The 22,918-nt window shown below is 61.7% G+C and overlaps 1 protein-coding gene across 4 annotated transcripts in view; it reads right to left on the bottom strand.

Annotated features, from left to right (window-relative positions):
- Positions 1-19,064, bottom strand: part of ADAMTSL2 (ADAMTS like 2) — a 35,620-nt gene extending 16,556 nt beyond the window's left edge. The window contains exons 1-12 of one of the 4 annotated variants that reach the window (XM_036108405.2): positions 18,823-19,064; positions 18,219-18,301; positions 16,977-17,067; positions 16,260-16,402; positions 15,219-15,294; positions 13,906-14,008; positions 13,265-13,410; positions 13,005-13,128; positions 10,382-10,462; positions 7,716-7,891; positions 1,312-1,660; positions 508-880 (exon numbers count right to left, since the gene is read on the bottom strand). In XM_036108405.2, coding sequence (XP_035964298.1) covers positions 508-880; positions 1,312-1,660; positions 7,716-7,891; positions 10,382-10,462; positions 13,005-13,128; positions 13,265-13,410; positions 13,906-14,008; positions 15,219-15,294; positions 16,260-16,402; positions 16,977-17,066 — 1,661 coding nt within the window. In that variant the 5' untranslated portion in view covers position 17,067; positions 18,219-18,301; positions 18,823-19,064. Of the gene's footprint in view, positions 1-507; positions 881-1,311; positions 1,661-7,715; positions 7,892-10,381; positions 10,463-13,004; positions 13,129-13,264; positions 13,411-13,905; positions 14,009-15,218; positions 15,295-15,760; positions 15,866-16,259; positions 16,403-16,976; positions 17,068-18,218; positions 18,302-18,822 lie in introns of those variants that run through there. The other 3 variants (XM_036108413.2, XM_036108395.2, XM_078061985.1) reach the window with 3 other exon arrangements.
- Positions 19,065-22,918: the final 3,854 nt, after the last annotated feature.

The raw sequence follows: 22,918 nt of genomic DNA, 5'->3' as shown, positions 1-22,918 counted from the left end.
CTCTCCCCCTGGCCAAGGACCCCACTGGACCCTTCCCCGTCTCTTCTCCGGCCTGCAGCGAAGGTTGGTGCTAAGCCACTCCACATTCAGTGAGCAGCCCGGGGCGTCCACCTCACACCCAGCGGCTGTGTGTCCAGACTGTCCAGACTGAGAACCCAGACCTTCAGGCTCTGTGACCCCCTGGGAGTCCCTATAACTGCCCTAACGCTCAGGGTGGCTGTGGCAGGTGTTTCCACGCACGTGGATGTTTGGCCCGAGCTTGGCTCATGATGACCACTCAGAACGGTTCTCCTCCTCCTCCCCCCAACCAGCGTTGGAGTCACACGTGGGCGCTCAGCAGCCCCTCTAATTCACGGGCCAAACTTGCGGGAAGGATTCCCTAAGACCCAGGCTTCTGACCTCCTACTCAGATCCAGGGGGCGGGGAGCCTGGGCAGGAGTGGCTCTCTCCCATTGCCCTGGGGTCTGGCCTCGCCCACCAAGCCCTACCACCAGCCCCAGCTCCTACCTGGCCTTGTGAGTCCGGTTCCCAGCCATGGTTGGGAGGCTGGCACTGGCGTTCGGGAACGGGGCCTCAGAGGAGGTGTTGGTCACTCTGTCATTGCTCAGCTCCAGGTAGGACCCATTGAGCAGATAAGCACCGGCTCCCTCGTTCTCCTCGTAGTCCACGTAGAGGCTCTCGGCCGGGGAGCTCCTCGGCGCGCCCTGCACAAAGATGCTGTTGCCAGTCTCGTTGAAGGGGAGCTCCCTGGAGTCGGAGCCTGCGCCCAGGAGCTGGTCGGAGATGACATTGGCAGAGAGGAGCCGCTGAGAGGTGAGACGTGCATCCACCTCTTGGTCATCCTTGTCCCCCGCGAGAGCCGTCCCGGTGGCATTGCCGTCTACGAGGGAGACAGGTGGCTCACTCTCAAGTGCTCCCCTGTGAGGGCGCGAGGGCTGCCCATGGGGGCGGGGGACGGGGGGAACAGTGTGACTGGCAGCAAAGACCCGAACCGGGAGCCTCCCAGGGGCAGGTTTCTGCCCAGGGAGCGGACTCAAACCACCAGGTAGAGGTGTGTGTGTAAGCAGGCCTGGATAATCTCTCGCAGGGAAATCTGCTTGACCTCTGCAGCGGATTAAATTGGGTCCCCCCAAAACTCATGTCTGCCCCGAACCTCAGAATGTGAGCTCATTTGAAATGGGCCTGCCTGCCCCAGACAGCTGCACGTAGCAAGCCTCTCATCTGCAGGCTGCAGGGGACTGAAGACCCCTTGCCTGGCCAGGGCCCTTCTACCTAGGAAGCCCCCGCCCCAATCCCGTCCCTCTTGGTTACCTCGGAAGCCCTTGCCTCTAGGAGGTCCCTCGCAGGCCCTGCCGCCGGCCTGCTCGCACACCTCGTTGGTCTCCTGGCCCTTGCTCAGACCCAGCTCGATCCCCGGGCCCAGGTGGCCAAACACCCGGTTGTCCAGGCCCAGGCGCTCGGAGGAGGCCTGGCCATAGAAGGAGCCGTTGTGCCGCAGGAAGCCCAGCAGAGCGGCCCCGTCCAGCTCCTGGCTCTCTGCGCTCTCAGACGCGGGCTCGGAGAAGCTGTAGTAGACGGGCTGGATGCGGTGGGCGTGCGGCGGCTGCAGCAGTGTGTACTCGAAGGTGATGGAGGGGCTTTTGCCGTTCTGGTTCCACACCTGGGGAGGAGAAAAGCGGGACCCCACCTCTTCCGCACAAGCCGGAGGGGCTGCCGAGGTTCAGTGCCCACCAGCCCCTAGGGGAGAGATGCGCTTTTGTCCCAAGCTGCCAGATGCGGAGCTGAGTCCTTCCCAAGGACCTGCCCTTGACCAAAGAACGGGGCCTCCACCCAGGCTGCACCTCGCCCCTGGGGCAGCCCACACCCAAAGCCTGGCGAGCAGGGGCACACGCAGGGAGGGGGCAGAGTGAGCTGTCCACCCCAGGTGCAGGCCACAGAGGGTGCCCAGAGGATGTTCTACAAGTAATAAAGCCAACTGAAACCTGATCTGCATTTTATTCTCACCACGGGCCAGAAATCCCACGGGTATAGCTCTGGGGGAAAGTGCCAACACGCCACCAGGGTGGTTCTTGGAAGCTTGGAGAAAGGAGGCCAACACTAAGTGGAGGATAAAGCCATTGCAGATGATGGGAGTGTAAAGAAAGGCTGCAAAACCCACCAGGTGACTGTTTCCGGTAGGAGCACCTGAGGGACATTCTGCTCACCAGAGCGAAAGGAAATGTGCCCGTGAGGAGGCGCTAGCATCACTTGGAGGGACACTTGGAGGGACGCCGTTAAGTAACCACAGGCCGGGGCAGATGGCAGGACATGCTGTCATAGACCCAGACTCCCCACGATCATCGGAACAAGGGGGGCTGCCATGGTGGCCAGGAGGCCTGACCCACAGAGACCTCTGTACACAGCTAATAGGACAAAGGACTCCCAGGGGACAAATAAATGGGCCCAGAAAAGCGGCTTCTCAATCTGTAAGATTGAAAGCTAATCAAGGGTGGATATTTGGCGCGGGGGAGGGGGTGAGCCCCACCCGATTTCCTGGGCCAGCATTCAGACCCACAGTCCACTGAATGATGGAATGGCCAGGTCCCTGGGAAGAAGGAGCCACAACGAGTTTATATGGTAAAGATTCCCCACCCCGTTCTTCTCCCAAAGAGCCGACGGTCATTGACTTGGTTAACTGTTTGCTGGACAAATGGGTAGACATTTGGGAACCAGGGTCCCGGTTGTCACAGTTAATCAGGGACCCAAAGCATCATCGCTGCCTCCTGTTAGTATGAGAGCATGTGGGTGACTAGTGGCCCAACTATGGCCCAGGTCTAGCTCACACTGTGTCCGCTGGATCCAAGGCTTTCTCCGGTTCCCAGTGCACGGCTGCTAGCCGGCCCCTCAGCCTGTCAGGTAAGAGCTACCGTAGGGGGGAGAGCTACGTGGAAGCCCGTGACCCTGACCCCTGACCCCCACCCCCATCTGAGAGAGTGAGCCAAAAACAGTATTGCATCCTGGGGAAATTACAGAGATTAGTGACACTCCTAATGGCCTGAAGGATGCAAGGAAGAGATCCCCATATCCCCCACCTAACTCAACAGTTTGGCCCCTATGAAAACAAGACAGATCCAGGTGGGTGACAGGGAGCCCCCCCAAACCCACCTAAGCAGGAGCCCCAGCTGCAACCCTGTGACAGATACAGTGTTTTTCCTGGAGTAGATTAACATGACCTCAAGTTGATCACATGTGACCACTTGTGGGCCAAAAACCTTCTTTTCTACCCCAGCTGGAGAGAAGAGGTTTTTGTTCACCTGGGATGGACAACAGTACACATTTGCAGTTTTGCCCCAGGGTTGGGGTCACCACCCCCCACTCCCTGACATGATACAGTGCAAGGGGGTCTGGACCATTCTACAGAACATCACACGGGTCCTCTTCGTTGATGACATCATGTCTACCAGACCAGCTGAGCAGGAAGTGGTGTGGGAGGCCTCGGTAAAGCATATATATTCCAGAGGATTGAAAGTTAAACCCTATAAAGATTCAGTGCCCCGCCCCCATCAGCAAACACTCCAGGGCTCAGTGGTCTCAGGCATGCCAGGACATCTCCTTGAAAGTAAAGGACACATTATTGCTTCTCATTTCCTCCCTTATGAAGAAGAATTTGGGACATAGCATATTACTACATATCTGGGAGTGCTTGTCCAATCCATATACTGGGTGTCATAACAAGCTGCCAGCTCTCGGTGGGGGTCCTGGGGAGAAGGGGCTCTGCGGCAGATCTAGGCTGTGGGGTAAGCAGTAACAGAGATATCTGGGGAAAGACGTCATGTGGAATATCTGGCCAGCCTCGAAAGGAGAGTCACAGCGTAGTCCCCTAGCATTCTAGAGCAAGGCCATGCCGCCCACGACAAATAACTATACATCTTTTGGGAAAGAGCTTCTGACGCACTACCAGGCCCTACTATAGATGGAACCAAGTGACCCCAGGACATCAAGGGACCCATGCAGCCAGAGCTGAACTCTACCCAACTACTCAGCTGGGAGGGCCCTGCAGCGATCCACAGTAAGATGGGAGCATCACATCCAGGATTAGGCACAATCAGAGCCAGAAGCCTGAATCAGCAGGTGGCCAGAACCCTCAGCATCCAAGCCCCCTACCTGGCATCTCTTAGCTCACAGCCATGGCTGCATGTGGTTCCATTAGGATGAAGTCAGGGAGGAGAAAAATGGCCAAGCTTGAGCCTGAGATAGGTCAGCTCGGTGTGGGGGTACGAGCTGAAAATGGGACCTGCTTCACTAGAGCCCCATTCAGGGGTGGCTTCAAGAAACTGCAGTGAGGGGAAATCCTCCCAACGGGCTTTATGCAGTGCATGCAGTGTGATCATCTAATTTGTAGGAAACACAGAGTAGCCTAAGATGAGAACATGTACTGACTCGTGGGGGGAGGGGAGGGCACATGGTTTGGGTGGTGGGTCAGGGTCCTGGTGGAAAAGGGTGTAAGATTGGGGATGAAGAGGTCTGGAGTAGGTACCTGTGGATGGATCCATGGGGCATAAGATGCGAATCGCTTGTGTCACTTGTTAACGAACACCGGGGAGCATCCCCCACGGGAGGACACTGAGCCACGGAGTTATAGGTGGAATGGCTGTGCCGGTTGAGCCGGGCCAGCCTCTGCCATCAGTCTGCCCACTGATGGCAGGAGAGGTGCATGCATGGAATAGCCATGGTGGCAAGGTGGAAACTATGCATAGGCCCAAGGGCATGGGCGCTCACCCGCCAAGCTGCTCTAGCTACTCCCACCTACTGAAAGCCCAGCCACCCAGCGCTGACACTCAGGCTAGCTCACAGCCTCGAGGGACCATCGGCTCTCTGACGGCAAGTCGCTCACAGGAGACCCCTTCTATCCTAGCAGGGGGGGTGATAGATTTTCTGACGATGAGGTTGCCTTTCCTGCCCACAGGGCCTCGCCCCCAAACCCAAGGGCTCACAGAGCATTTGATCAGCCAAGACAGGATATCAGGTGACACTGCACTGGACAAGGGGCCCGCTTTCTAGCAAAGGAGGCGCCACGGCGGGCACATGACCGTGAGATCCACCGGGCCCAGGCTAGGCTGCCTCACCCAGAAGCTGCCAGCCTGATAGAGCAATGCAAGGTGGAGCCCCGGTGCACTCGGAGACAGCGCCACCGCGTGAGGACGAGGCGCCGGGGCGGGGATGGGTGGGGGCACCCTCCGTGATGTGACATCCCGGGTCCCCAGTGGGCAGACGCGTGGCTCTGGGAAGCACAGAATGGAAGTCGCTGTGGCCATCATTCCCCGAGACCCAGTGGGCATTTGGGATTTCCGGCCCCTGGGGCTCTAGGGTCCACAGTCTGCAGGTCGTGCTTGCCAGAGGAGGGGCACTGCCACCAGGAGACGTGGCAAGAATGTCACTCAACTGTCAGCTCTGATTGCCACCTGGTCCACTCGGGCACCTTGTGTCAGGACAGCAGCAGGAAAGGAGTGGCCACCCTGGCGGGGAATTGACCCTGACCACCAAGGGTGTGTACGGATGCTTCAACCCTAGAGGCAGAGAATGTATCTGGTTCCCTGCTGGCCCACTGGGGCACCTCCTGCTCTCCCCCTGCCCATTTTCGATGGTAACTGGATAAGAATGGGGATGGAAAAGGGCCTGGAGACCAGGAGCCCAGACCCCTCAGGTAAGAGGGACTGGGACACCTGGCCAGGTGAGCCACCTAGACTAGCAGAGGGGACTCTAGAGTGGCTAGCGGAGGAGGCAAGTCTTCGGATTTGGCAGCAGCCCCCGGATGAGCTGCAGTCCATCCCACCAGCCTTCCCTGTGAGGCTCCCTGGGAAGAAACCAAACAGAATTCTAGAGCTCGTCCTGCCAAGGTAAACTCGTTCTACAAAGCAAATGGATACGAGCGGGTGCGGTGGCATGGCCCCGGGCCCCGCCGTTCAGTGAGCTGCCTGGAGCGTCTCTGGACAGTTCACAGCGAGCCCTGGCCCAGGAATTAACCTCAGCCAAAGAGAGCTGCCTCTCCCAAGGTCACGCCCGTCCCTGTGGCTTCCGGCAACTAGGCCGTGCCTCTCTGCCTCAACTCAAGACGACTCTGAGGGGCCACTGCAACCCCAGGGCCCCTGGGGGGTCAGCTGAGGCGCCACATCTCCCTCTGTCCGCCTCACCCCCTCACAGCGGCTGCTGCTGAGACCACACCCAAAACCCCACTGCACGCAGACCTCTGTCCCAGAGTCTTCGTCCTGGGACCCCGACCTGTAACACGGCTCCTCCAGCCGGGGGTGAAGCCCAGCAGCCAGTCTGCCTCAGGGTCAGCTCCCATGGAAGGTGGAGAAGTCTGTGGCCCCCGGGAGGTTCTGGGGGCCATCCAGGGAAGCTCTTCAGCCAAGAAGCAGAGTGGGCAGGTGGGGGCGGCACCCCCGATTAGAGACCCCTCCAGCACAGCATTTAAACAAACAACTGGCTCCAGCACCAGGCTGACCTGGGCTCAAAGTACAGCGGTGGGTGCCACGGACCAGCCTGTGTCCGGGCAGGTCACTGGCTCCGTGTGCCCAGGCTTTTCCTCTAAAGGGAGGATGTGAGTGCCCACCCTGGTGGGATTTGGAAATCAGATCAGGTCAGGTGGGTGGGTTCTGTCCCCACCGTGTCCCTCGGCTTCCACAAAAGCCGGCAGACTGTGAAAAACTTCAGAACTGCCCATCTGGATGTCACCTGATTTCAGTGACAAGTCCTCTCCTGTTTTCTCGGTGCTGGGGCACCAAGTGGCAGTGGCACTCATTTCTAGACACTAGCCATGGGAAAACTCCCAGCAAGCTGAGTGGAGCAGGGCCAAACTCTCCTGCTCTCTGCTCTCTCCCTGCCGTGCCCCCAGAAGCTGGGAGCATCCTAGAGGGGCAGTGGGGGGGGGTGGGACAGGGGCCACGAGCATTGCCCTGGTCCCCCAACATCGAGGACCTGGCAAGAATGCCCCAGTGTCAATGGGGCCAGGGGCAGGGAACTAGGCAGGGGGTATAAACATCCAACTGTGGAGGTGGGGTATAAACACCCTCACCCCGGAACCCCAGCTAGCTTCCTGTCCTCAGCAACTCCTTCAGATGCTGATGACTGCAGTTTCCTACTATGCAGATCCACCAAGGTTGCTAACAGCAGTGGAAGGAAGGGAGGGAGGGAGAGAGGGAGGGAGGAAGGAAGGAAGGAAGGAAGGAAAGAAGGAAGGAAGGAAGGAGTGGAGGGAGGAAGAGGAGGAGGGAGAGGGAGGAAGGAAGGAAGAAGTGAGTGAAGGAGTGAGTTAATGAATGAGTGAGTGAATGAGTGAGTAAATGAGTAAATGAAAGAATGAATAAGTGAATGAATGAATGAGTGAGCAAAGTCAATGAAAGAGTGAGTGAATGAATGAGAGTGAATGAGTGAAGTCGATGAATGAGTGAATGAATGAATGAATTAGTGAGTGAGTGAGTGAGTGAAGGACCAAACCACCAACTACTGGGGTGAGGGCTGAGACAGTGGGTGGTCGGCTGGGCGAGTGACCGAGTAAATGAAGTAATGCATCAATGGGTTGTTGGAGACTAAGTGAAGGAATTAGACCCCAGGCGGCGGGATGAGTGAGGGAGTGACCAGGAGACCCCGCCAAGCCAGCCAGAGGCGCTGCTGTGTGCGAACGCGCCCTGGGGCCCCTGCACGGCACCGCCGGCCCCAGGGCCCGGCTCACCCACCATGACATTCAGGCCCTGGTTTGTGGGCCCCTGCGCCACGATGTACTCAATGCCGGTCTCGTAGACGTCCATGGGCCGCCGGTACTTGACCACGGTGCCCGCGATGTTGAAGTTCTTGGGGCTGTCCACCTTGAAGTTGCCATTGAAGAAGTAGTAACCAGCTTCATCTGCAAGAGCTGAAAGGGCAAAGCCGCCCCGTCACCTGAGCTGGCCGGGCTAGAGGGGGGCGGAGGGACAGGGAGTAGCCCACATCATCCACTCAGGCAGCCTCGGCCAGCTCAGCCCCGTGACCCGCCCCGGGACACTCCCTGTTGCGGGGGAGGCCAGCGCACCGACCGTGTCCACGTGGCCCTGGCCTGGGAATGCTAAGGAGGGATGAACACTTTCCCATCAGCCTGAATTGTCCAGGAGATGGAGCTGGCTGGCCTGGGGCCCTAGGTGGTGCCGTCTGGCCACCTCTAAAGAGGCATGATGAGTACCATCAGGACTAAGGGACCAGGTGGACCAGGTGGACCAGGAGGGATCAGAGCCCGGGGAAGGCACACAGCGGACATCAGGTATTGGCCAGGTCGGCCGATGGCCCGGCCCTGCTGAAAACTCATTGTGTGACCCTGGGTGAGTTGCCCCCCACCCAACTTCCCACCTTGGAAAAGGGACCACACATGGGGAGGGGACCCCAGGGATCCCGCAGGGCCCACACTGAGTGACACTGCAACCGTGGACCGACTGGCTTCGGATGCTGTCCCAGCGGCCCCAGCAGGCCCTGCCGGACCACCCCAAGCCTGCCAGCTCCCTGCTGTCAAGGGGAGCCCTGACTTTGTGGCCAGAGCCACCGTGACCAGACTGACCAGACTGACCATTTACCCAATCAATCCATTCTCCCAGGCGTGGCCGAGGGCGGCCCGGGCACATGCTTAGTCACCCTCTCATTGAGACGGGGTGTGGGTGGACACTTGGAACAGAGGACCTCCGAAGGCTGGCCGCTCCCAGGGCCTGACCCAGGCCTGATGACGCCCAGACAGCAGGAACGTGCGTGCAACCCTCAGCGGCCCGTCTCCTGCCAGCCCCAGAGGCCGGAATAACCGCCGGGAGCTGGGGCGATCGTTCGGGGCAGCTGGCCCGCCCTGGGGCTGCGGAGGGGCTGGGGGCCTCGGGCCCAGGGGATGGGAGTGAGGAGGCGGGCTCCATGCTAGGGGACAGCGTGCCTTCCAGAGGCTGTCCTTAGAGCCAGTTCCGGAAACTGGCCCGCGGGCGGGGAAGAGCTCCATTTCCAGAGCTCCTGATGCAATCGGGGCAGAGGGGCTGGGCCATTCATTTATTATCAGGCAGACGCAACAAGCAAGACACGTCTGCTGGAAAAACACCCTCAATGCAGCAACGTCAGAAAATAGCGTGAATGACCGCCCAGGCTGAGCGCCGTGGGGCGCGTGCTGCGGCCTGGCTGGCTGGGCCCAGCCGCCAGGTATGTGCACAGGGTTAAATCCCCGGCCGGCATCCAAAGCCTGTTTCCTGACAGTAATGACCTTCCTTCCTGCGGCTCTCCCGGTGCTCGGAGGCTGTCCTTGCTGTTTCCACGCGTCTGGTTCAAGAGCGATTACTCTGCAGCCAGCTCTGAGAACACGGTGTTTCCTGGCCTCGCCACCCTCCCAGCGGGGGACAGAGCCACCGGCCTGGCAGAGGCCTGGCTCCAGAGCCGGGGTGGCGGGGCCTGGGGCCTGGAGTGGGCGGAGCTGTTGGCAAGGGGGCTGGAGCTCGGGGGCCTGAAGGGCGGAGAGCCCCAGCCGGGTTCCTCCTTGGGGGCGGTTGGCAGAGTCCCCACCCACCGTGGCCCCTGAGGAGGCTGGGTGTCACCCCACCAGTCCTGGCTCTCACGCACTGCCCTGAGATGCAGGGAAGGGAGGCAGGCGTTGGGACCGGCTTCCCTGCCTGGGTCCCCAGCCCGCCCCCGCACGGGGCAAGGCCAGGAGCCGAGCAGCTTCTAGGCGGCAGCACCCACCCACCCCAGCCAGAAGGGCCTCAGGCTGCCTCCCGGGGGTGTAGACAAGGAGGTTGCCAGGCCAACGCTCCAACTACACAGGGAGACTTCCCAGAAATTGTCACCAATCGGGGCCTCACTGCCTCAGCCACTTATGCAAATCACTCCAGAATCCTCAAGCTGAAGGACCCCTACGTACCATGGTCCAGCCGCCCACCAGAGACTCTCCAGTGGCAAGAATATCGACCTGAGAGCAGCCAGGCCTGAGTCTGAATCTCACCTCTGCCTCACGTCCCCCATGGCCTCCGACTGGCCACCTATTTGCTCTCGTTCCAACTCCTGAGTCTCACTCTTGTGCCCTGGGGGGGGGGGGGGGCAGCCAGAAACCCCACCTCCAGCTTCTGCCTGTGCCAGGATCTCCAGGGACGGGGAGCTCCCTATCTGTCCTCACCGACCCCTCCTTTGTCAAGCAGCCCTGAGTATAGGTCCTTCCACACATGGGGGTGCAGTCAGCTTCCCTAGGATGCCCCCCAACACACATGGACACACCTAGGTCAAGTTCTGGCTCCTGGGGCCCGACCCTCTCCTGCGGGATGGATCCGGGGTCAAGTGCCCCTCCCGCACCCATGTGTTTTGCCCCCTACAAAACCACAAGCCCACGCGAAGCAGCACTCAGGCCCTACACACGTACCCAGGACACCAGCAGACTTCTTCCGCTCCACGATCTGGATGTCTCGGGCACCGGCCGGGATGTGGGTCACCAGAGAGTAACCTGGGGGAAATCGGATAGTGAACGGCGGGTCGGCTGTGGCCACCACCTCTAGGTTGGAAAGTCGCCACCCTCCCGTGCTCCTGGTGGGTGAGGGGCTAAGGCAGTCCCCCCTCAACGGCTGCACCCGGGCCCAAGACCCAAGTCGAAGGCCCTGTGGAAAAACCCCGTGCCACCGGAGGGCTGCCCTGCCACCTGGTTTCCATGACCCTCTCCTACCAAGGTCATGGGTGACGCTCATCAGTCCCTGCCCCAGCCCCTCTGGAGGGACTCCATAGGCCATAGACACCTTAAATCTGCCAGAATCCAGCAGACTTAGGTCCTACTCTGCCACGTGTCACCGAGCTGGTCCTGAGCCCCTAGGCCTCAGTCTCCTCGTCTGTGCACAGGGACATTGGCTCCCACTCTAGGCCATGTGGGGAGATTTCTGCAGGGCACAGAGCCTCGCCCCAAGGGCCCTGTCACGACTATTATTTTAAAAACCCATGTTGTCACAGCATCACGAGGATTTTAAACACTCGTTGCATTCGAAGATGTGGATGAGGATGCACAGCTGAGGGCCTGTCACGGAGGATGGGAGGAAGCCATGGGGACCCTCCACATGGGACGCCCAACGATGGGACCAAGGGTCTCGGGGGGCTGGGTCTGAGGAAGGGAGAGGTGCTCCCAGCAGGAGGTAGAGGGTGGTCTGAGGAGAAGGAGGAAAGATTTTAAAAGCCCAAAGATCGAAGCATCTCCCAGGAGCGAACGGTGACCATGTTTTCAGAAATCAGGTTTGCGGGGGTTGACACCCATGTCACAGTACAGTCCACGTGCGCCTGCCCGGGCCTCCTGCAGGCCTGCCTCGCTCGCTCTGCAGGCCCCCAAGGCCCCGCGCTTGTCCCTCCCAGCCCGAGGGTGCTAAGTGGCTCTTGGTGGGGGCGTGGGCGGGGCGCTCTGGTCTGCAGGGGGGGCCCATCCCCGCGGTGTCAGCCCCCTCACAGCGGCCGAGCCCAGGCTCCCAATGTGCTGGGCTGGGAGCAGACAGAGCAGGGGGGAGGCGCTCGCTAGCCCACCCACCTCAACGGTGTCTCCACGGCAAACCCACAGTACGCATAGCGGTAAAACGAAAGGGAGATGAGGACTTGGTTTAATTGTCATTTATCTAAATGTAGGGTTCAATACATTCCCTTTTAAATCAGCAGCCGGCTCACAAGTTTCCCGCGCATTTAAGAACGGCTCTCGGTCCGAGCGGGGCTGGCGCCACGGTGAGCGCGCACACACATTCATCAGGAAGCGTGCTGACCACGGCGCTTAGGACCACGGACCCCGGAGCCAGGCTGTCCGGGCTCAGACCCGCTCTGCCACCTCCGGCTGTGTGACCTCCCGCTGGCTTCTTCGCCTCTCTCTGCCTGTGTCCACACCTGCCTGGCTGGTCCTAAGCGACGTTCCGAGGTGTGAAAGCCTCAGCCCGGCGCCCAGGACGGACTTGGCAGACGTAGGGGGGCTGGAAGTGTCAGCCTCCAGCCCCCCAAGGGGGAGTTCCATGGGGCACGGGCCTTGTCTCCCGGGCCTTCGTGTAGCCCCCAGAACATGGCCGTGGGTGCTCAGACAGAGACGCACCGCCATCAACATGCCCCAGGGTCTGGCAGAAAGCGGCCTCCGCCTGCCGCGCTGGCTACGTGTTCTTCAGACCCCCGTCTGGCTGCTCTGCCCTGGGCCCTCCAGCTCAGACACTCCCTGCTACCCTTATCCTGTCCCTCCTCAGTCCGGCATGCCCATCCCGAGGTCCCACGTCCACGCCCTATCATTAACTCCGAAATTACCCCTCCTGTGGGGGTAGGACCTCCAGGACACGGCCGGCGTCCCGAAGGCCGGGACCGGGGTGGCTCCAACTAGTCCAGACTTGCCCAGCCTCCCTCGAGAACCTTGAGCAGGAACTCCCACAGCGGGCCTCGGTTTCCCCATGTGCCGAGTGGGTTTCACGTGCCCCGCCTTCCCCAGTCTGAGGGCTGTGCTAACCCAGGTAGACCCCACGAGTATTTACTGAGACCCAGAAGTGCAGTCAGTTCAACATCGAGGGCTAAGGTGCATCGTTCCAAAGTTCCAAGTCCTGTCACGTGCTCAGACCCCCTACCTGCCCACCACGCCCCGCCATCCCGAGCCGAGCCACGCCAAATGGGCACAGCGGACAAACGGACATGCTGCTGTCCGGGGAAGGGAGGGGCTGGCTCTGGGAATCGGCCTCGGCGCCCCTTCAGCCCTCCGAAACTCGGGTTTGAGGGCTTAGGCCCCAGGATCCTCATGCCCAGACTCAAATCTCACATTGGCTGTGCCTCAGTTTCCCCCTTTTGAGTGCTACTGCAAAGGTCAAACATGATCCCCCAGCCAAGGGTGCACTATGGCGCCTGGTATTCAGTAGGGACTCAACAAAGAGCCGCTCAGGATTCCTAGCCGAAGGGGGTCTTCCGGAGCACCTGGCCGGCCCCCCTGGGCCCAGGGGGTAGGATCAGACGGCCGGCGAGGGAAGGGAACTTGCGCTGCGGCGGGGGACAGGGGCTCTTACCAAGGTGGACGTTCCCTTTACGGTAGTTGCCCGTCACGTGGGTGCAGCTGCTACCGTCCCCCTGGCAGACGCCGCACTTGTCCAGCGTGTGGGTGGAGAAGAGCACCCCGTCACAGCCGATGGGCTGCAGGAAGGGAGGCGGAGAGGGCCGCTGGGAGGGCGCTGAGCCCCGGGCCCCGGGGCCGCCACTGCCACAGGCGGACAGGCGGGGCGGTCAGTGCAAGGACACCAGCGGGACTTTTGCTACAATGTTTAACAACCTCACATTTTCCAGACACGCAAACCCCTCGCAGGTCGGTGAGCTTGCAGGACGTGCCATCGCGGGCGGGGACCATGAGCTGCCGCTGCCCGTCCACGGTGGTGCAGTGCAGGTCACATGGCTTGCTGGAGATGTGCACGTAGTCGTCTGGTGGGGAGAGAGGCTCTCAGGGTGGGTGCGGGGAGCGGCGGGATTCAGGGCCTACCGCTCGCCCTCCCACGGAGACCGAGTTCCTCCCGCCCATGGCACAGATGGACAAACTCAGGCCTGGAGTGTGCAAGGGGCTTGCCCAGGGTCTCGGGGCAGAAAGAGACCCAGATGCTGGGGGTCTGGCGCAGCCCAGGCTCCACGAGTTCCAGCCTCTGCCTCCTTGTGGGTGGGGGGGCAGTTCCCAACCGTCAGCAGGTCTGAGCCAACTGCTGGCCCTGGGCTATGGGTCCTGGACACCCCGGAACTTACTCCATGAGTGAGAGAGACCCTCATGTTCACTGTTGCCTGCGACCTTGGACAAGACCCCTCCCTCTGGGCTTCACCTTCCTGCCGGCCCACCCCAGAAGGGAGCCATCGGGTGTGGGTCCTTCCAGGCGGCTGGGGGGACGCCCCTGCCCTCTGCCCCCCGCTGGGCGGTCCCGGGCCGGGTACCGGGGTACAGGGGCTTCCACTGGTGCGTCCGCCCGTCGTACACGCGGGAGTTGAAGGAGATGCACTGCTCCTCTCGGAAGCTCCTCCCGTCCGGCGGACACTCCTGCGGGGCGAGAGACAGGAGGCTCCAGGAGGAACTCGGCCCGACAAAGGCATTTTTGTCCGGGCTGAGCAGGAAGCGGCTGCAGCCGGGATGGCCGGGCCAGTGCCGAGGCCCACGTGGTGGCCTCTCGTTCCCCCTCAGTGTCACTCGCTCTCTGGAAGGAGCAAGGACAAGCAGGAGGACGGCTGCTGTCCCTCAAGCACGTACACCCATGGGCCCTCCTCGTGCGCTGGGCGGGGTCCGTTCACGTCCCCACCGCCCCGGCCTCCTCCCCAGATGCCCCGGGGCAGGGAAGGCGCACCTGGCCCGGGTGGCGCTCGTGCTGGCCCCCACTCGCCCTGCGTCCCTGGGCAGAGGCCCGCTTGGCTGGCCGCGGCTATGGCCGCAGTGCTGGAACATGGCTCATTGGCTGAAGGTGGGCTTGAGTTCATGGAAGAGGAACCCCCGGGACAGAAGGGGAGAGGCCTGGGAGTGGGGGGGCAGCTGGTCACTCTGGGCCAGAACCCGGACTTAGGTGGGCCTCCCTCCAGAGCTCATAAGCATCCAGGAGGGGAGCGGACCAGTGATGCTAACACAGGCCCTAACTCTCTGCACGTGCGCATATGCAGGGGCACTCAGCCCCACAGACACCGGGTCACAGGGACTAGAAGACCTCAGTGGCTTGCTGTCTTTCCACCCTGTGCCCATGAGTTCAGGTTCAGACTGGCTTGGGCCCCACTGAAAGCCGCCTGGAGGCTGAGCCTGAGTCAGTAACTCCTGCCCCTCCCTGGGCGCGTCCCCCCACCCCCACGGAGGCTGACAGTGCCAGGGCCTGGGGAGCTGGAGTGGGCTGCAGTGGGACTTTCCACAGGTGGGGACGGGGACGCCTAGTGACCGTCCATCTCCTGGTGAGCACCTGGCACAGGACTTGTGAGCAGAGTGGGGGCTGTGGCCAGAGATCTCAAACCTTGAGGCTACACTCCAAGCCCCCCCAGCAGAACTAAGGCCTCATCCCTGGGAGTGTGGAGCACGTGGGGGGCAGGACAGATTTGATCGGAGCCAGGAAAGGGGCTCTGAGCCCAGGACCGCTCACCATGCTTCTCTTCGACAGGAAATAAGGGGTGGGCCCAGGACAAAGTGTCCGGAGCGCCTGGGAGCTACCAAGAAGACACCTAAGGAGACCTGCCTAAGGAGTTTGGGGGGGTTGCAGTCGCCCCAGGCAGGGCCTCACCTGCACTCTGCACAGCTGATACCGCTTGGATGTGCCCGTGCAGGTCCTGTTCCCAGCGCCCGTGACGGACGTCCTCCTGGCGGGAAGACACAGGCTAAGCTGGGGCTGGGAGCCACAGGCTGTAGGCACCAACCCTGCTCCTACTCCAAATGGCCTCTGGCCGGGCCCCAGAAGCCCCCCCAGTTCTTCTGACCCCCACTGCTCCACCACAGCCCAGGGGAGGGATGATACCCAATTCACCTCTGCATCCCGGGCACATAGCACAGGGTCTCTGTACACAGAACTAATAATAAGATCAAGAAAGTTTACTGTGTCCCAGCCCTAGGCTGGTAGGTGAGTGGGCCCTAGCATGATCTCCACTCCACAGATGAGGAAACTGATGTTCAGAGGGATTAAGTGACTTGCCCAAGGTCACCCAGCTAGGAAGTAACAGAGGCAAGATTTGAACCTAGGTCTGTCCGATGGTAACCACTGGACCCTATGTTTTTCCCCATGTTTATTCAACTCAGGTCTTCAGAAGAGAAGGCCAGGGAGGAGCTCACCACTCATTAAAAGTCCCAAGAAGGGGCGCCTGGCTGGCTCAGTTGGTAAAGCATGCCACTCTTGATCTCAGGGTCAGGAGTTCAAACCCCACGTTGGGTCTAGAGCTTATGAAAGAAAGAAAGAAAGAAAGAAAGAAAAGAAAGAAAGAAAGAAAGAAAGAAAGAAAGAAAGAAAGAAAGAAAGAAAGAAAAGGAAAGAAAGGAAAGAAAGAAAGGAAAGGAAAGGAAAGGAAAGGAAAAGAAAGAAAGAAAGAAAAAAAGAAAAGAGAAAAAAAAATCCCAAGAAATGGATCCTGCTCTCATGAAAGTGCTGTCCCCAGCACCCTGGAGCAGGATGAACCCCAGGACATGGTCGCCCAGGACCTGATAGGCCAGCAAAAAGCCTGTCGTTCACCTGGCCTGCACTGCCTCAAACAGAAGACCCTCCCGGCCTGAAATGGCACACCGCCCCCCCCCCCACCCCGTCACCTGCTGCCCCACCCCCACACCAGCCCCGAACCTCTGCTGTAGGCAGTGCCGCTCCTGGGACGTCACCCCGACCCCACAGCTACGGGAGCAAGCCGTCCACTTGGTCCACTCTCCCCACCAGTAGGCGGTGGCGTCGGTGCCCCCTTCCAGGCTGTTGGATGTTGGGCTGTTGTCCTGGGCGACAGTCCCCACAGATGATTAGAAGGCGGGCGCATCGGGCAGAACTGGCCTGCCATCCCCTTGCCCTGGTCAGGAGGACACAGCCCCCGGACGCCCGCCGGCTGGGTCACTCGGCACCCTGGCCCACATCTCCAGGGTGGTCTTGGAGGGAACTCCCCGGAAGTCATAGGCCTTGGGTCCGCCCCATCTTGAGATCTGGAACATCCTGGGGGCTTGATGGGAACGTGAGGCTGCACCTAACTGTCCTTGCTTTCCTTCTCCTGAGCGGCCTGGGCCCCGGCCTGGGTTCTGCAGGACACAGCAGCCTCCTCGACATGCCTCGCTGCAGGCCTTTGCTTGGAAGGAAGTCCTCAGCCCCCTCCGACCTCATCCTGCCAAGTCAGCGAGGGATCCAGAGTGGCCAGGGCCCCCGCTTAGGGGCTGGTCCGACCGGCTTGTAAGACATGTTCCCGGGAGCTGAGTGGGGGCTCCGGGAATGCATGAAGGGATCCCCGGACACCTGCCCCACACCTGCCACACTCCCTCCAACCTCAGCCCCTCTGGGTGAGGGCCCCTGCCCCCCACTCACCGTGGCCCCCGTAGATGCCACACCCCCAGCCAGAAGTGCCACAGCCAGAAGGCACCAGACCCAGCGTGAAGGCTGCCGTCTGCCGTCCATCCTAGGAAGCAAGGCCACTGTCACTGCTAGGCCAGGCCCAGCTCCCCTGACAGCTGACAAGGAAGAGGGAAGAGCCCTTGGGGCCCACCCAGAACTGAGGCCCAGAGGCTATCTGGGATTGATTGCTAGGGGCTGCCTCGTGGCCCTGTTGGGAGAGGTCGGTGAATGATTAAAGATGCCTGCCACAGGCACGAGCGAGCGCCACAGACAGGTGGTGGTGTGCTTGCTGAGCCTGGTCTCCCTACCCACCCCTCGAAAGGCGGGCCGGGATGAGTACCAGCTAGCCTCGGACTACCTGCGCTCCCTAGGGAGTGCCTGGGGCGAACACCAGGGACAGCTGGGGAGGCTGTAGGCCCAGGCCACACCCCCTGGATGAAGAAGCAAAGCCCCAGAGCTCGGGCTACCACCTTGGCTGGCAGACGCGGCCTGAGCAAGAGCACCTGGGGCTTTTCACACGCTCAGGGCTGGCTGCCCAGTGGGAGAGTGAACTCCCTGCCAGCCATGTGCGGTTGCTGGAGAGGGCCACGGACGCCACCTGCTCCGCCGGGCCCTTCCCCTCCCTGGCCACCACTACCCCTGCCCTCGGTGGGGGGCTGGGCCCAGGACCCTCAGGGATCTCAGGCTGGGAAAAGTCCAGGCATCTGTCTCCTCACGCCCCAACCGAGACGCACACTTGTGCCCCTGGAGTATGGAGTGAGGGCAGCCCAGGGCTGCGGGACTGTCTCTTTCCCGACAAGTCAACACTGTTAGCTCCAAACACCACTTGACCTTCCTGCCAGGGGTCAAATCAAAGGGACCCTCCAGCCTCCTGGGCTCTCAGCCTCGCCTATCTGCTTTCTCTGTGTGGACGTCTCAGAGGGGCCTCAGCAGCCTCTGTCCAGGATCTGTCTCTGGTCCTAAGTGTCACTTGCCAGCAAGGCAGAGAAGGGGTTTCAGAAACCAGCAAGCCTGTCCCCCCAGAGCCTGGAACCGAGAGAGGGAAGCCAGCTTGCCCAAAGCCACAGAGCAGACTCAGGCACTTGTCCCTGTACCCGGCTAATTCCAAGGAAGAAGGTGTGAAAGCCCCCCCCAACCCCTGCCAGCCCTGCCAGCCCCAAAGCCACCTCCAAATCTGTCCCCTCTCCCCTGCATCAACCCTGGCAGGTCAAGCACCTGCAGATCTCCAGGAGTTATGCCAGCAACGTTGACCCGTGCATCCTCAGAACGTCTCTGCCGGGACAAGGCAGCAGTACACCCTGGAGTTTGGAGCCAGAGTCCTGAGACCCCCACCTCACCCGCTGCCCGCCTGCCACCCCCCCGCCCCGTCTGCCACCCCTCCCCCGCAGGCCTCCATCTGCAGCCCCCCACCAGCCTCGCATAAGCACAGAGCCCCCCCTCGGCGGTCCCATTGGCTAATCGGTGCCCCAGCTCCAGCCTGCCGGGCTGAAGACAGGTGCTGAGCCGGCCCCACACTTGGTTTTCATTAAGGCTCCCAGACACCCCTGGCCACAGGCCAGGTCCGGCTCACGCGGGATCCATCCCTCCCTGGGGTCCAAAAACAGCCACCAGCCAGCAGCAGAGGCTCGCCTTGCAAGGAGCTTCAGGCGCCCGAGGCTGGGAGCTGAGGAGCCGCCCTCGCCATGCTCTGAGGGTCCCGACCCCTCCCCGCGAGCCCTCCTCCTGTTATATAACGGCTCCCCGAGGGGGCTGGGGGATGCTCTGCCCCCCAGCCGGCTCGGAGCCGCACCCGTACCCTGGGAGAGCTGCGGTGGCCTACCTGGCCCGGGGTCAGCAGGTTGTCCTCCCGGGGAAAGGGGCAGAGCTGCTGCGGGCAGGCGGCGCCAGGTGCTCGGACCAGGGGGAGGCTCAGAGTGCGGAGAGCTGTGGGCTCTGCCTCGCTCCCTTCCTCCTCCTCCTCCCCCTTGCCGCCTCCCTCCTCCACTTCAAAGAGCACCCACGAGAGGGGGTTCCCAGGGAGGCGCGCAGCCCAGTGGCGGCTCTGCGGGCCCGGCTGCCTTTATAGCTGTCAGGCAGACAGGGAGGAACTCACACTTCCCACCAGGCTGCTCCCCCGCCCGCCGCCGGCCCGGCCTGGCGCACACTTTAACCCGCTCCGCGCCTCTGGAGCCCGGCCAGGCCGGCCCAGCTGCCTGCTCACTGCTGCCTCGGCAGCGGCCCAGAGCGGCGAGCAGGGAGGCCGCCTTCCCGGGTCCAGCGCTGGGAAGCATGTGTTGGGGTGTCCAGACAGAGCAGCCTCCAGCCTGGGGTCACCGGGGAGGCTGGTGGTGGCAAAGCCCAGCCTAGGCCTGTCTGATTTCTGCCTCGGGAAGGGACCCAGTCTCTGGCCTTCCCCAGAATGGAGTCTGGGTTGTAGGAGGCGTCCAGTCTGATAGCTCCATTTTACAGATGGGAAAGGTGAGGTCCGGGTCACCCAGGCAGCCTTGGAAAGGTTCTCCTGAGAGGCAGATGCCTCCACAGATGGAAGGACAAAGGGAGACCCAGTGAGGACCCCGGCCAAGGGCTCCAGGGAAGGGACAGAAGTGCCTGTGGCCTGCTGACCAGACAGCCGAAATGGCCAGGGCCGGTGGGGGGAGGCGTGGGGAACTCTGTGCAGATGTTCAGCACCAGCTTGGCAGGGCACAGCGGCCTGGCTGGGCCCAGGCCAGTTGGGCAGCCCCTGGCAGGCCAGACGTGGTGCTCCAGGCCTGTGTTCCTGCTGAGTCAGAGCGTGGAGCAGAGGACGACGGAGCATGCAGCACGCCCTCCAGCCCCTAGGAACCCAGGCCGACCCCAGACTCTGCAAGCAAAGCCAGACCTGGCACCCACCCCTTGCACACAAGCCCCCCCCCCCCCCCCCGCAGAGCCCACCCTCCTGGAACGCAGGGTAGGGGTGGAAACAGCATGTAAGGTCTTCTGAGCATTTCATCCCCGCCCCCCTCTCCCCCAGCCTCAGTTGTGCAGGTGGTCTAGGCCCACAGCGGCACCTGGAAAGTCCTCCTCCTTCCCTCCACCCTCCCGGCCAGCGGAACCGTGAGGTGAGCTCCTCCTTCGGCTGCGTCCTGGCGTGGCTGAGAGTTATTCCAGCCCTGGGGAAGTTCCGCCCTGTGTCTGGCCACCGACAGGGATAGTGGACAAGGAGTAAGAGTAAAGCAACACCACCTCCCATCCTGGAGGGAGTCCTTCCTATGCACCAAGGGCTCTGAGACCAGCATCCTGACCATCCCCATTTTGCAGTTGGAGGGACTGAGGCTTCAAGACCGTTGAGTGACACCCCCGGTGGCACATCTGGTTAGTGACACATCAGGGACCCCACTGCTGTCACTGACCATAGCCTCTCTGTCTGCAGGGGTTCTTACGTGGCATTTGTCCCCCCTGCCACAGAACATCGGGGAGGCAGGTCTTGTTCATCTCAGTGTCCCCCCTGGGGCTGCTGGGATGGTCGGTGCCACGGAGACTTGAACCCAGGTCCACACTGCCCCCTGCGGTCGGCGTGCTGAAGCACAGACAGGACAGAGCCTGTCCCCGGGCAGCCTGGAGTACACATCCCCACGCGCGCACCCCCCCCACCCCAGACACACGACAGACAGGGCCAGGGCGCGCTCGGAGCCTCAGCCGCCATCCCCTCCCCTCCAGCCAAGCTCCAGGGCCCTGCACCCCCTGGCGCAGTCCCGAAACTCCCAGCGTTTCTGGCCCCACATCCAGCCAGCGCCAGGGTGACTAATGGTTTCCCTTGGGAGGGACCCCACAGCCAGCCGACACAAACACCCCCAGTGCCTCCTCTTAGCCCGGCGGGACAGCGCCTGGGGGACAGGCCTGCCACCCCCCTGGCTCTGTGACCTCCTGCAGGTGTGTGACCCTGGGCCCACCGCGCTCCACCCCACCCCGCCCTCCACCTCAAGGAACCCGCCAAGGCCACCCCACCGCGTGACACCGGTGAGCCCCCACACTCCAGACCCACAGGGAGCTGTGGCTGCTGCTTCATCTGCTGGTGGCCCTGGGGATGTCAGGGGGGACCCCGGGAGCCAGGGAAGGCTTCTGGGGGCCGCAGAGACCCTAGGAATCGGCGGAGGGAGTGAAGAATAAAGCATAGGCAGGAAGCACCTCCCTGAAGGCCTCACGGTGCTCTGAGTGTGGAGGGAGTTGGTGAGGGTGGGCCTCCTGGGCCAGCAGGCCTCAGGTGCCCTTGGGACCCACCTCACAGGCAGGAACCCAAGGAGCCCGAGGAGCCTCCCAGCCGGCTGCAACACAGGACCAGAACTGGAGCACAGCCCGAGCTCAGAAGGGACCCACGCTCGGGGCTGAGGCTCTGCCCTCACTGTATTGAAGGTCTGAATAATGTTATCTTTGAATCATGTTCTGGAGGTGACATGGGATGGGGTGATGGAGCACGCACGGGGGCTTGGAGCCTCGGCTCACGCACGGCCCACCGTCCTCCACCTCCCAGGTTCTTGACCCCCCACCCGGCCCCCCAGCCCCAACCCAGCAGCTGCAGCTGCCTTCTGCCCCCGAGGGGCCGGGGTGAGGCTGAGTCTCCGGGTGGGGTCCTGGGTGCTTGTGAGGGTGAGCACTCATCCCCAAAGTATCCTCGTGCCCAAAGGAACACGACCTTAAACATCAAATAAAAAATAGCACAATCAGACCAGAGAATCTGTGGAGGAAAGAAAAAGCTCCATCCTGCTTTTTGAACAAAGGTCCCCCATTTTGCACTGAGCCCCACAAATCATCTAGTGGGGTCACTGCCTCCTGGTTCCGTCCCTCCTGTGATTCAAACTGTCTGGGCTCCCTGGAGAGACACTGCAAGGGATGATTCCAGGCCCCCATCTCAGGTCCTGCTCCCCACTCCCCACTCTCCCCCCAGCCCTTCTTTCATACCCATCTGGACACGCTCAGCACCCCCAGATGATCTACTGGGGCCACCTCCTCCGGGAAGCCCCCAGCACCTCAGCACTTTGTTAGGGCTTCAGAATGATCTTTCCTGACTGGCTGCTGGGACCCCACAGAGCAGGGGCTGCTCCTGGCTCTCTGCGTCTCTGTGGGGCTCAGCATCTAGATGTACTAGGTGCTCAATAAACAAAGGGGTGGACTTGTGTGGCAGCCCCTGACGCCAGGGCCTCCTTGCCCTCTGGGGGTCCTCCACTCTCCTGAGGCTGAGCTCCCTGCTGGCCTGCTGACACCCCCCAGGGCCTTGGTCCCCTGGAGTGGCCTCACCCACACGCATTGCCACCTGGGGCCCTGGCTAGGGAAGGGGTGCTGTAGACACCTGTGTTTTAGGAGACCGTCTTTCCACCAGAGCCTTCTGGATGTCTGGGGAGAAGCTTGGAAACAGGAAAACAGGCACGTTTCTCCTAGAGGCCAAGCAGGGGCAGGGGAACACGGGCAGAAGGGCAAGAAGCAGGCTCAGGGAAAAGAAGAGATCCAGGGCCGGGGAGGGGTGCCAGTGGGTCATGGGGTGACCAGTTGGGGGTGCTGGTGGTTGAACAATCACGCTGGGAGCCGGGCGCTGTCGTGTACAAGCAGAGCTCAGAAGCATGGGGACTGCAGCCAGAGGCTGTGTGAGGTGGGCCCTCGCCCCTGGCACCCAGAGGCCAGCTGGGCAGCCTCGAGGGTGGCCCATCTGGACCGTCTTCCCCACCGTCCCGACTGTCCTCCCTGCTGTCCCCCCAGCGCCTGGGGCATGCTGGGTGCCTTCTGACACCCAATTTTCCCACCCAGCAGGCACTGGGCCGCCGAGGGGCCATCTGGCCAGCTTGGCGGTGACTGGCCAGACCCCAGAAGAAGACCGGGCCCCAGAGGGCAGCCCCCGCAGCCAGCCCCTCCTCATGAGCTCCCTGCCCAGCCCAGGACAGACGACAGCTTTCTCTGCCCCAGGCCCA

Source organism: Halichoerus grypus, chromosome 14 (genome assembly GCF_964656455.1).
Source record: "Halichoerus grypus chromosome 14, mHalGry1.hap1.1, whole genome shotgun sequence".
NCBI lineage: Eukaryota > Metazoa > Chordata > Mammalia > Carnivora > Phocidae > Halichoerus > Halichoerus grypus.
The sequence above is the reverse complement of the archived record's forward strand: the minus strand, read 5'-3'. Positions and strand labels throughout refer to the sequence as shown.